This window comes from Haliotis asinina, chromosome 2 (genome assembly GCF_037392515.1).
Source record: "Haliotis asinina isolate JCU_RB_2024 chromosome 2, JCU_Hal_asi_v2, whole genome shotgun sequence".
In the NCBI taxonomy this organism is placed as follows: domain Eukaryota; kingdom Metazoa; phylum Mollusca; class Gastropoda; order Lepetellida; family Haliotidae; genus Haliotis; species Haliotis asinina.
Genome location: NC_090281.1, coordinates 17,320,290 through 17,334,646, shown reverse-complemented (window position 1 = coordinate 17,334,646; position 14,357 = coordinate 17,320,290). Strand labels below are relative to the sequence as shown.

At 39.2% G+C, this 14,357-nt stretch overlaps 1 protein-coding gene across 3 annotated transcripts in view; it reads right to left on the bottom strand.

Annotated features, from left to right (window-relative positions):
* LOC137273326 (roquin-2-like) overlaps positions 1-14,357 on the bottom strand; it is a 49,730-nt gene that overhangs the window by 10,215 nt on the left and 25,158 nt on the right. For 2 of the 3 annotated variants that reach the window (XM_067805912.1, XM_067805914.1), the window contains exons 11-13: positions 11,752-11,995; positions 11,097-11,227; positions 1,648-1,751 (exon numbers count right to left, since the gene is read on the bottom strand). In XM_067805912.1, the coding sequence (XP_067662013.1) occupies positions 1,648-1,751; positions 11,097-11,227; positions 11,752-11,995 (479 nt within the window). The remainder of the gene's footprint in view (positions 1-1,647; positions 1,752-11,096; positions 11,228-11,751; positions 11,996-14,357) is intronic. The other variant, XM_067805913.1, reaches the window with a different exon arrangement.

Genomic DNA, 14,357 nt, shown 5'->3' with positions numbered 1-14,357 from the left:
TATGTTAAATATGTTTGCAGAAAACATGCATTATATACTAGCCAGATAGCAATGTAAAATAATCTGTTGCAATAACTGCTTAATATGTAAAATATTCTGATAATGAAACAGAAGTTCTTTGATGTAATATTATCGGATCGTGTTTACCTGAATCACCGGTACATTGGACCAAAACATCTGTGCACAGCTGATCGCTATTTCCAGCTTAGTTGAATAACAGCAAAGACATATATTCACGTGAATATACATTCTTGATAACAGGTAGCATAACAGGAACAACAATCAAGTTATCATGTCTAGTGATTTTTTTATTACAAGTTTCCCCTACATATATATGTTTTCATTTTCGAAGTTTGTTCACGAAATAGCAGTTTTGTTATGTCCTTGGAAAATATGATTTTACTTGGCCTTTGTTCCACATTATGTAATAGGTACTATAACATGGATGTCTAATAACACATGGGGTCATCCTTGGACCCCAAGACCTGCGCTATGGTGAGGGATGACTGTAATAGATTTGTTGGCTCCCTAAATCAACATACTCAATTTGCAACAATATTTACAGATTGTGTGAATCTAAATTATAAACCAGTTGGGATACCACCATGACCAAATGAATATTTTCCTATTCTGCTGATGCTGCAATCTATAAAAATCATGGTCACATGTATGTATTCCATAGTAATGTCTGACAAATAAGAACGCTGGATTCTCCGATGTCATTTTTCAAAGACCATCCTTTTATTCTCAAGACCTAAAAGAGAGAGCGAATATGGTTTTATGCCCCTTTCAGCAATGATCCAGCAATACCACTGCAGGGAACATGAGAGATGGGCTTTGCATGTTGGGAATTGTACCCTGGTCTTCAGTGTGATGAGCAGACACTTTAACCAACTGGCTACCCACCTTGCCCCTGATCTCAAAGATGCAAACCTATCAGTGACTATCGAGTACAGTGAAAACTGTCTAAACTGGTACTGATTGGGACTGAAGAAATAATCCGGTTTAGCCAGATTGTATAGCCGACACTGTTACCTCCGACTAGCAATGAACCAACTTTGTCACTCTCATATACATTGTTGTATCACAACGATACTTGTCAACTCACTAGTTTTTTTGTATAAGTATATCCATGAAGAACTAAGATTATTTTGTCTTTATCTGCAACAGTTTCAATGCCATGTGCTGATTACTGTCTAAACACATATTCAGGTAGCTCATGTCATGCCAAGATCAGGAATTCAAAGCTGCCAGATTGAAGAGCTTTTAAGTAATGATAAATGTATTAGCCATGGACAGGACTGAGATTTTATGCCAGTTTCAACAGCTCCCACTGTATATCAGTCAATGTCAATCAGTGCAGTGGAGGGTCTAGATTTGATTATTTACAGACCACTGGTCATAAAGAATGAATGTCAATGAAAGAAATGGTCAATAAACAATAGTTGTCAAAAGCCATCAATCCAAAGATCATTCCAGACCAAAGCGAGTAAACGAGCGTTTGTGCGATTATGGTTTTATGCTATTTTTAGCTATATTCCAGCAACATCATGGCATAGGGAAATCAAATGTGGCAAATCAAACCTGTGATGAACAGACTCTTAAACTACTGAACTACCCCACCAGACCCTAACCTGTGTGACTTACCTCACTTCATCCATCAATGGGACTCTGCTGGACGTTTCCTCCTCAAACCAGCTAAACAGTGACTTTGTGGCATCCTCATCATCCCCATCTACCTCAATGTCCTGCTGGTATCAAAATACTTGACATAAGGCTCCAGGACTGTATACAGTGCAGAAACATTCATACCTACAGTACAGGTACACTTGAACAAAACTATCTTTGTACTACAATGATGGTATCATCTGGTTAAGGGACTGTAAAAAACTTACAGCTATGGTGAGTGGTGAATGGGAGGGGGCTATAGTTAATGGTGAAGCAACTCAAATGTGAGCTTAAGCATAACATCATCTTATAGATCACATATACTCTAGGGGGGTTCAAATACATATATCATTTACTGACATCGTTATAAATGAAATCCCGTCATTAAAACTACTCATTTCGACCTTTGATTGCCGTGATGTAATGTGAGGTATACCTATGTGGGTTGCTGTAGTATTCATATATAATTCCGCAGGTAGATTATCTTGTTTATAGGTTTGTCTGCAATCATGACAATTGTTTTGAAAAATGAAAGCTTTATGTTTTCACAATCTACTGCCATTTAGTTTTGTCACCCGCACTGCTTATTTTCCAATATAAAACTCATAGACAATTCTGTCAAAATCGCTTGTTATCATAATGGTTATTTATCGCTGTTTAAAGCAGTGCCATGCAGAATTTCTTTGGTTGTGATTAAAAAACATATTTAACGATGAGTAGGAAGTAGTTTTGATCATTTTATCATGATCAAAGCAAACCATAATCCAACTGATTCCGAGTTCAGGCTGTGACACTACAATTTCAAAACAAGAGTCATCAGAAGATGACATATCCCCCCCAGCCCCCACATGTTTGAAAGGACAAATAATCTCACAGTTCCTCATTGTTTTTCAGACTAAGTTTGAATTGTTTCCATGGAATTCATGAAAATTATAAATGCCATTTATCTGTGACCAACAAAGTCACAATTTCAAGATCTGTCTCATATATCTGCCAAGATCTGTTGAAAGATATGAAATGGATTAAGTCCAAAACATTTCCATGGAAACCGAGAAAATAATAAATCACAAGATCCTGTACGTAGCAAAAGGCACCACTATAGGTTCTGATTGATATAACTACCATGTTTTGCAGAAAACATTGAATGGTTTTTGCGTTCTGCTCCGGAAACGAAGCCCATCCCTCCATTTTGAGACTATGTCTGAAACATTTCCATGGAAACCGAGAAAATAATAAATCACAAAAACCTGTACATAGCAAAAGGCACCACTTCAGCTTCTGACTGATATATCTACCAAGTTTTGCAGAAAAATATTGAACGGCTTTTGAGTTCTGCTCCGGAAACGAAGCCCACCCCAACATAAGACACAGAACACGGAAAAACAAAATAAATATAAATGCCAAAAATCTGTAAATAGCAAAAGGTACAACCATAGGCTGAGATTACTATATTTATCAAATTTGGTCTAAAAATATTGAACGGTTTCTGAGTTCTGCTCCAGAAACAAAATGATTACGGACGGATGGAGGCGTCGACTATATCCCCCCGCACTACATGACAGGGGGATAAAAAGGCAGCACCCTGTCACAAACATCCACCAGTCTGAGAATAAATGCTATTTAGGATTGTTTTCACCAAGTCACAAAATCTTAACTACTCCCCACCAAGTTACAAAAACTACTTTCTACTGGTAGTAAAACATGTATTTGATTGATAGACAATAGGATTTTGCATGACATTACTCATAACAAATTCACTCTTGGAAGCGAGGTGGGTGTTAATATAATGCTATTACTTCAACAACAACCTCAATCGCTTCCAAGGACAAAATCATTATGTGACAAGCCGTGTCATGCGAAATTCTTTTGGTTATCTCTCATTTACTACAACTAGGAAGTAATTTTGATTTTTTAAGTCAATGAAACCAAACATAAGTAGCATCTTGGAAGCGAGGTAGGAGTCGAACCACCCGCCTTAATATGTATAGGCTTCCACAACACTCGTTTCATCCTCACAAACAACACATTTAGTATGAACTGAGGGATCACATGGAAATCAGTGCATTGTGAAACAATTGCCCAAGACCGAATTTGACGGCAACCTAACGATCCAGTATTTGTTTGTTGACATGTAATAATCAGCAAATTGATGAGCTTTTTACCCATTTTAAATACAACAAACTCAAAATCCTTCTTAACTTGACATCACTGGCATTGCTCTAGCGAGTTTCGTAACCTGTCAATGGTTTTGTTGGCAGGCAAGAGCGAGGTAATCAACTTTTTGGCAACTTTAAATCACTCGGTATTAATTAACCACGTATTTATAAAGAATGACTTTGGTTTTCTGCTTAAGATCAACCACAAGTCTTCCATATGTAAAGGTTAAAAGAGTACAAAAAATGTGAGTTTATTCATTCTTTAAAGCTCTTTCTGGCTAAAATGAGCAAGTAAGTAAGTATGTTTTACACATCAGCATTATCACGTGGGTTTCACATTATGTAATTTTCTGACTAAAACTGATATTTTATACTTATCTTGACTCATACTTATTGATTATCTCTTCCCTGGCGAAGGTAGTGGAACACCTGAAATCCCTTGAAGTTCCTTTCTAGAAGAAGCGGACATAAAATACACTCACCCACGTATAGCCTCCCCTTTCCCATGTGACCTGCCTTGCTCTTTACTCTCTCATTGTACATCGCCCGACACAAGAATTAAGTAATTCAGCATGCCTGTGTGGGGCGGCTGGGAGGGCTTTTGTCATGAGTCAGGATAAGTATAAAATATCAATTTTATTCAGAAAATTACATATTTTTCCTTATCCAGACTCTTGCTTATTGCTTACAGAATCCGAAGGAAACGGTGTTGGGTCAGGCCACGCTGGATTCCGATAATTTTCCCCCAAACGGGAACTTGTAACAGCGATAATTCAGTCCTGCTCTTCTAATATTCATTGTAGATTCTGGGGGCATCACATCCAGTCGAACTTATCTTCAGCAGAAAGCTTCATTGACTGGAATGTGGTGACATCGAAAGTAACTAGCTTCCTGCTAGTTTCAGATGCAACTAAATGTCAAGATATTGTAATCAAGACTGGTTGCGACCTCTCTTCATGTACAAGTCTCTTCATTACCAGTACAGGGTCCTAATCACTCATGCTAGTCTGTTTAGGACGTGCACATGGACTTTCCACCATTATACTCCGCAGAGTGTCTGGCTTCCACAAGTCACTTGATAAATCAGGTGAGTGAACTCGGCGCCTTCGAAGAACTGTTAGTTGCTGAGCAACAAGAGGCCCAAACAGATGAGTGCCAGAGACGTCCTCTGTGGTTATGTCTCTGTGGTTATGGTTGGCAAACACTGTGTTTGACTTCCAAAACAGCCCTCCATTAGAGGCGAAGACTCTGACTTTGTGTGGGTTGGAGGCACACAGAGGATCCAATCCTGCTGCTTTCTTGGCTCTCAATATAACAGCTCTGATCTACACTGAGATAGTGTTGCGGGATACTTCCGTAGGTGTCTCAGTGGATATAGGGATAAACAAGCACTTGAAATGTTGCCTTCTAGACTTGGTACGTACGATGTATATCTTCAATGCTCTGACTGGACATAATGATAAATCTTGAGTATCATGAGGTTTCAGGATTGTAGATAATGCCGGTATGTGGAATGGTTTATCCAGCTGACCAGCAGTTGACTTTCTGCAATAATATCTCATCATAGAGCCAGATGAGCTGTCTTCTGATGATTTGCATCAAAGCTTGTGCGGTTCACATCTAGAGCATGAATTTGTGACATGATTGCAGCTGTAGCTAAGGCACGTTAAAAACAGTGTCTTCTGAATTAGCAGTTCAAATGAGATCCGATCAAGCGGTTCGTACACATCACTTGTGAGATGTTGAAGTACAATGTTTAGATCCCATGATGTTGATCTTCTAACTTTAAAGGTTACATATACTCTTATAGGGTACAAATGCAAAATCACTTGCTGACATCGTTATAAATGAAACCTTGTCATTAAAACTGCTCATTTTGATCTTTATTTACCTTAAATTGACCTTTTTGTCAACAGTGCAAAATTCTCAGCCGCAAACGAAATTTCAACCAATCAGAGCAGCGCGTCTCCATGACGTAATAGTGGGTATAGAAATGAGGGTCTGTACAGTATTCATCTACATTTCAGGGGTTAAACTATTTCGTGTACAGGTTTGGGAAAAATGAAAGCTATATGTTCTCACAATCTACTATCATTTAGTTTTGTCTCCTGCTTTGCCTAGTTTTTGAGTTACAACCCTTGATTTCATAGATGATTCTGTCAAAATCACTTGGTGTCGCTAGGTTGTAATCCGTGTTAGGTGGTATAAACCTACACGGTATTTGTCATCATTCACTTGATGCTCAGTTAATGAATTTATAACAGGTATAATTAGTGGTAACGCCACTTAGATTACCCGACAAAGGCCCCCATTTGGCATTTCTTTTGTCTGAATCGATCAAAGGATTAACCGATAACAAGCTGATTGATTAATTAGTTTTATGGGGATTTAAGGTAGTGTTTATGTATGTACATTTACTAATCTATACTGAATACACTCTGTCGTGTCTGTGTCTATGTACAACAACATCCTTCTTTCAAAGGATTAACTGCCAATACATTGATTGATTGATCATTATTGGCTAACTAAATAACTTTTCAAAAAGAATGACACACATTATGCAATTAGTTGCCAGGTGTGCTATCTTGGGTAACCAATGAAACTATACAGCAATGTGAAAAACCTGAAACGATACATCACGTTATCATATATTAGACTGTTAAAAGACACATCACTTGGGAAATCTGCAGATGAATTACATATCACTTGTTTTTGTGGATATTGATGGATACATTCCTCGAAGAAGGTAATAGCCTGACATTTCTCCTATAACTTTAATTTTAATATTTGCATTTTTGTTTTTAATAAGTTGTCGTAGCTTTCAACAGAATCATTGTTTTCGTCGTTAAGTGTAATGATGCAGACGACATACACTTGGGCATGCGTGCGAATTATGATTCATATAGGCAAACTATGAAATGTCTACATATTACATTCCTGTTATACATTCGCAGATCGCTTCTTTTTATTAAGTTTCAAAATGCATACAAGTATGATTGTAAAGTAATTAGGATTATGAGACCAAGTATAAAGACGTAGATTGACAAGTGTTTACATACTGGAGAGTGAACGTTACAAACCAAGAAAATTTAGCAAGTGAAGAAATTTATCGCGCAGTATTTTCACTTTGACCCCGACCTCACTTAGGTTATGTCACAGGTTGTGTCATGCAAACTCCTTTTGGTAATGATTCCAAAACATATTTATGTAGTTTTGATTTTCTAACTTGATGAGAACAAACGTATACATAATCTCATTAATACAAATGGATTTGACTTCACGATTTTCAAAAATGGCGGTGCCCGGTCTTGGGATGAATGCTATTTAAGTTTGTTTTCACCAACTTACAAAAGGACAATTACTTTCTACTGGTAGTAAAATATGTATTTTATTGATGGACAATAGGATTTTACATGACACTGCTTATAACATAACAATTTCACTCTTGGAAGTGAGGTGGAGGTCAATGTAACATTGCTTGCAATATAAATGTCACTTCGACCCCCACCATGCTTCCTTGGAAGAAGTCCTTATGTTAAAAGTTGTGTCATGCAAAATCCTTTTGGCCATTATTCAAATGCATATTTAACTACCAGTAAAAAGTAGTTTTGATTTTCTAACTTGATGAGAACAAATCATAATCACAATAATTCTAACAGACTTTAGCCTGTGACTTCACGATTTTCAAAAATGGCGGCACGCTGTCTGAGGATGAATGCTATTTAAGTTTGTTTTCACCGACTTACAAAATCAAAATTACTTTCTACTGGTAGTAAAATATGTATTTTATTGATGGACATTAGGATTTTACATGGCATTGCTTATAACATAACAATTTCACTCTTGGTATCGGTCAATATAAGGGGTCAATATAATATTACTTATGATGATATTGTCACTTTGACCACAACCTCGTTTCTGAGGAAAAAAGCGGTATATCCATGCAAAATTCTTTTGGTCAGCAATGTGTAGTAAGCAGTCTTGATTTTACAAACTCGATGAAACTTGAACTCATTTTCTATCCTGGAAGCGTGGTAGGGGGCGACCATCTGTTTTAGTATAAACCACAGGCTTCCACAACGCTCACTTCGCACACACAAACAACCAATTTAACCACAAACTACAGAGTCTGGTGGAAATCTGTGCATAGTGACACCATCACCCGACTCCAAGGAACAATTGACTGCAACACAACAATTCGGCATGTCTTTGGTGACGTCGAGAAATCAGCAAAATAACGAGCTTCCTACACATTTTCTATACCTTTAACAGGAAATCGTTCCTTCTATGACGTCACCGTAGGGCTCTGGCAGCAGAGTTACGTAACCTCTCTGCGGTTTTGCTTGCAGGCGAGAGAGAGGCAGCGATATATCTCAATGCAGCGATGAATCAAATCCTGAGGATTGAAATTCTCAAGTCATCCAACTGAGTTAGTAGCCTTATAGTGAAGTCCAATTGTAGACTGAGTTGACTTCTCCCATGATGGGCTTGTATGCCGTGAAGATGCATCATTCTTAGTCTTCAGATCATCAACACTGAACGTGTTGACATTCCAAGGAAGTCTGCCATTCATTGCTGCATGTCTCCTGATAGGCAACGTTGAGTCTGCTGCAGAAGATCTCTCTGCCGTCTGAACAATCAAAAGACACTGTAGACTGCTAATCTAGTGTGTGAACGACATCTGTCCATCATTGAATGACTGTAGGTCAAATGTAGACGACTTCCTAACACTGGAAAAATAACATCACATTCTGCGCAGGGCGTTGTCTCTCGAGGATCAATCAGATTGTAGATGTAACATCACTGGCTTTCTTTACAGGGGATTGTCTATGGGGGACCAATGAGATTGCAGACGTGACGTCCCCGGTGTAGCAGATAACTGATCATCATGACATCTTGTTCAAACGGTGATACCATTGCTAGCATTTAGGTTTGTCCGTAACCATGCTGTTTGGTGAGCACGTGTCTAGATGAGTATAGCACGCGAAAAAACTTTCACCACTTGAAGGTGATGTAGACAAATTGTCTTCCAGGTAGATGTGTCAGAATTTTTACAACGAAGATAATAACGTCATCTCTTGTGATCGGAGGTGTAGTTTGCAGTGGTATGTTGCCTTCATCTCAAATAATTTTTGTGACGTATTTATCTTTGAGAATTCCACACTTCTTCCAGTCGAGTTGAAGACATTCACCCACTGGAGACGGTTGTAAGGGAACGGCTGAGGGTGGAAAACTCCAGTCGTTCCGACCCTGATCTTCAATATTTACCTCCTGGACACTATTAAACTTATCTCTTGTTCTCTGGACTCTGGAGAACTTGGACTTGTTAGTGTAAAGCTGACTTGTCTGCTTGAGCACGGTTGTCAAGGTGTCATGATCATCATCAAGTCTTGGCAATCATCCTTGCTACCTCTTCAATCTTGTCGAGGGAGTAGATTCAGTCCCGCAGTAGAGACGAGGTGTTCAGATGTAAACTGCTGATCCTTCTTCTGAGTGACAAAAGTTGACAGGAACATTCACTCTTCCTCGTTCGCAGGATTGCTGAACTTCAGATGAAAGTCTAAATCGAGCCCGTCCGAATGTCGTCTATCTTGTAAGGTCATTGCGGGGGCTGCTGATGATCTTGTATGCCTCGTCTATATCTGGTGCCCTGATGGAGGGCTCCACATGGTGAAGAGGGAAGCGACGAGCATTGAAAGGTGGCATATATTGTTGTTGAAACTTGGATGCTGATTTGAATGCCGTAGATAATGCATGTCTTCCTTCTTCATCCTAAAAGTGTTGGGTTAGTTGGAACCCTTGGATGGTGAGACTAAGTCCAGACCATTCATGATCCACGAAGTTACTTCCGAGTCCAAAAAGAGGGCTTCCTCGGGAAATGATGATTGGTAGTATCAGCCTCCATCCTTCCATGAGTGCGCACTCGCGACACATTCGATGGATGCCAATGATCCTTCTTATGTGAGTCCAGATCTGAACAGGACGACGAGTGCTGAAGGCACCTTCGACAATGAAGATCTTCTTCATTGACGAGTAGACCCGTGAGTGCGCTCATCCGTGCTGGCTCACTCACTCGTCCGTGCGGGCGCACTCACTCGACGTAGGTGGATCTCTCTCTGGACTGTGACGGGATGATAAGGACGATGATGAGGATCCTCCTGAGCATGCACCTCCTCTACATCCTCTTGAGTGAGTGCAGATCTAGTTGAGTGCTCACACAGTAGTCTTCATTCTTCTTCAACATGACTTCAAAACTCATGTTGCATGAAGGCGTCTGCGTCGAACGACTGTGTTGAGTGCCGTCATGGCTGACTCGTAGAGACCTTTCCAAGCTCATCGTAGATGTCATTCATGTAGAGGGACGATCTCGTCACCACAGGACTTCTTCATGGAAGATTGTTGATTCTGAGATGACTTCATTGCAGATGACTTGGTGACAATGGTGATCTAGACTTCCTAGGCTGCGACAGCCCCGTCCCCTATGAAGTACTCTTCTAGGGGACGACTCACTGGACCCAAGGTATAACCCCGGGGACATGCCTGACTGATAACTGAAACGAAATTTGGCAGTTAATAAAAAAAAATACAGTTACCCGAAGCTAAATCATCAGAATAGACATGACTAATGAAAGTCAACATTGCCTGTCCCTCGCACGCGTGTGAAAAGAACGAATTTATACAATAAATTCTGAAAGATACATTTCTGTAAAATTCACAGCAAATAGTGGAAGAACATAAGGGCTTATAAACTAAAAGTGGGTCAACCGCTGACAGCCATAATTTACACTTGAAACATGATTTCATCAACTGAGACTAAGTCTCGGTTGACGAACTATGTGCTATATCAACACACAATAATGACAAATAACAAATTGTGATGCATATACATAAACCAAATACCGCATACAACATAAATATTGTTAAAGGACTGACATAATTGAAAAACTTATTGCCATAGTGGAGACTCCAGGTAACTCCAGCCGCCCTCGTCAGGTGATAAGGAGAGAGTGAAGAACATGGCAGATCACATGACCGGTTGTGCAGGAAACGGGAGGCTATACGTGGGTGAGTGTATTTTACATCCGTTTCTTTTAGAAAGGAACTTCAAGGGATTTCAGGTGTTCCACTACCTTCGCCAGGAAAGAGGAGATAAGCAATAAGCGTGAGTCAGGATAAGGAAACATTTGTACATATGTGGAGAATGAAGCCAATGTCTCCCTTCTAATTAATGAATGAGTAAATACTGCTCCATCAGCAGGTTTTATAACTTACTGTTTCGTTAGTATACCAGTCAGCCTTTGAGAATGCCTTAGACTCTGATTTCTCGCTGCTGTCACAGCTGTCCTCACTAGACCAGGGCACATAGTTGCTGCTTAAACTGTACTGTGTTTCAGGCAGCAAACCTAAAAGAAACATCAAATCATCATACCTGCCTCCAACATTGTTTCCATTGTTACCAACAGACAGACTTGCAGTGACTGATTTCAACAACAGTGTTGGCAAAAATAGATATACACTTTTCTCATGTTTCCAATGCTAAGGCTAATTCTGTAAATGTTTGGATACAATTCTAGGCATGAATTATTCCACATAATGAGAACTGTAACCTTTCAAAACTGCAATACTAACTCTTAAACCTTTCTGAGAATTAGGAATGAGGGATTTTTAAAAGACAAATGAGTAAAATAAGTACTGCACAATGAATACACTGTTGCATGGGGTTCACAGAAAAACTGAAAATGTATCTGGTTTTCTAAATGACAATAAACAAAACAAAAACAAGTAGCCTCTATACAAAATCCCTGACAATGTAGATATCAAATTAAGGTTTCCAGAAGATGAGATAAAGAATCAAGATGTAATGAATATATCAGGGATGCAAAAAGAATCAGATTCTCAAAGCCATTTATTCCCCTTTTATCCTAACCTGAGCTGGCCAGGGAGAACATAGTTCTGGCTGCTACATAGGTGTCGGCAACAGACTTGATCATATCTGATGAGGCTCGAGGACGGTCCTCAACGAATGGCTGCTTCTTCAAACCTGGGGTGGTGAAAGTCGGCTGATTATCCAAGGATCGCCCTTTGCCAGAAGCACATGTTGTATTTGGATGAAGCTGTGCAATAATGTTACTCCGACGTCTATGGAGGTCAGTCAGTGACTGCTGGTTACCCTGGTAGAACAACAAGAAAGCACACGGAATTCTGAAACAGCCTTCCCCAACTTGTTGGAGCTGAAACAAGATCTTGCCTTGTGATATAGCCCTAACTCCAGGCAGCTTGAAAGGGTGGGACTGAGAACCAAAACAGACTACAGCAGCCACAACATGGTATTTTTGGGACTCACAATAACGTTTTGAAGTTCACTCAACAACATATGTGTTGATGCAATGAACAGAACAACCCAGGTATATGATACAAAACTTTCAGAGATGCCAAGCCTGACAACTCTGCTTCCCAAAAACACCATGAGCACACTGACTACAGGCTGTTTGCTATGGGATTGAAAACATTTTGTTAAGTAAACCTTTTTAGCCAAATGGGGAAAAGTTTATTTATGTTTTATTTGCCTCCTTGAAACATTTAACTTTCACCATATTTTCCACACTTTCTGCTTAGCACCAACATTTCAAGCCATCTTCCATTATCCATCAAAAAGATGGTACTATATTCACATTTACAAAACACTGATTTTCGACATATAATTTATCATACACACATTAACAAACAAAATTATAAAAAGCTTGCTAAAAAGCAAGAATATATGTCAATTAAATCCTTTTAAAAAGTCACTCAAGAGGCACAAGGGAAGAGCAGAATTTAAAGTCAATTTCAAATAAAAGCAACGCCAAACAATCAAAAGGTATAATTAGTTGTCAGGGAAGCAGGATGCATCAAGCATAGAGTGGAAACCCGTCACTTGATGATTCCACTTTCCAGGACTACAATGTACAGATACCCACTAAACTACATCAATGTATTTGAGTACACTCATTTAGGATGTTTTAGGCATGCATCATCACGTTGAATATTTACTGTGATAGGATAGAAACTGCTTGAAGAAAATACCTCACGTTCAGGCATTAACCATTGACCTGACTGGATGGTCATTTCACTTGCTGTCACCCGGCCGCATTCGCTGGATAATAATTCGCTGACCAATCATCCTTGACACTGAAAGAGTTCTAGATACGACCGCACATCGGCCGCTGCTACCCCTGTGTTCAGGCAACCAGAGACTACCACTTTGTTCTGAGAAGCATTGCAGCATAGAAGATGTTTCAAGACACTTCAGAATTGGAAGCCTCAGGGCCAAGATTACAACTTATAGTTTATATGAGTTTTCTTGGTTGTGTGTTCAAAGATTACAGAGGATGTCATAAATACAAAGTTTCATACAGCCTCTTATTCATTTGCTAACAAAAATACATTAAAAAAAAGTCCTCTAACAATGTTTCAAAATTGTTGACGAGAAGATGATCAAATATCCAAATTTAAAATTTTCTTTCATTGTAAACACACTTCCCATAACAGCAATGTTCTCTGTGCTAACACTGATGGATATCATATCTTCACTCAAAGGCCAATAATGAAGAACTTTTCTTCCCAACAAAAACCAGGGAATTCTTGATTAAGACTTAGACTAAGTAACAAAGAGAACTAAAAAATTCTTGGCCCAAATAAATCATTCCTAATTTTCCAAGTAGTTTCTAAATTCATCAAAATATGTACAAGCGCACACATGAAGTCTTGCTTGCATGCACACACAGACACTCACACCAAAAAACACACACAAGTCATCCATCCACAAACACACACAATCAAGAGTGGAAAAATGTAGGACATGATTTATTCAGGCTCTAATTAAATTCAAAAGAACTCTAGTCTGTTTCTTTAAATTCCCAGCTTTTGGTTGGGCGTCACGTTATTGGGAGCACACAATTTCTTCAGAATGGGGACCTGAACACGAAGGCAACAGGGAGCAGTCAGTTAGTGACACTGTCATACATCCTATCCTGCCATTAAACTTTCTCAGTTTGGCTGCTCATAATACCTCACAATCAACAATATTTGCCAGATCAACAGTACAAGATGATGGAGAGACGCATGTATTCTTCATCTCAACATTTTAAAACAGACTGCATTCACCTAAACAATTGTTAGCAAAACCCACCAAACCTGTGAGCCTACCTCATTGCTAATGACAACAAGCAGGACTAACCACAGATCGTAGCTATGGTTTATGTTTTCGTACACTGGTTGTACATCAGCAAGTAGGTCATTGCTGGCAGGTGTTACCAACAGATACTCACGATTTGTCAGGATTCTGGATCAAAATCAGGTTTGAAATAAAGGCATGACAACAGCATGCCAATCATTCCTATTCGGGTCCTCTTGCTGTTTAAATAGCTACTTGGGAACAAGTCAATCTGCTCAATGCATATTTTTTCCTTTCCTTGACAATTACGACCAGTTTCTTATTTGGCTGGAAAGGTTTGTTTACATGTGCATATTTCACTTATGCATATTGGCATT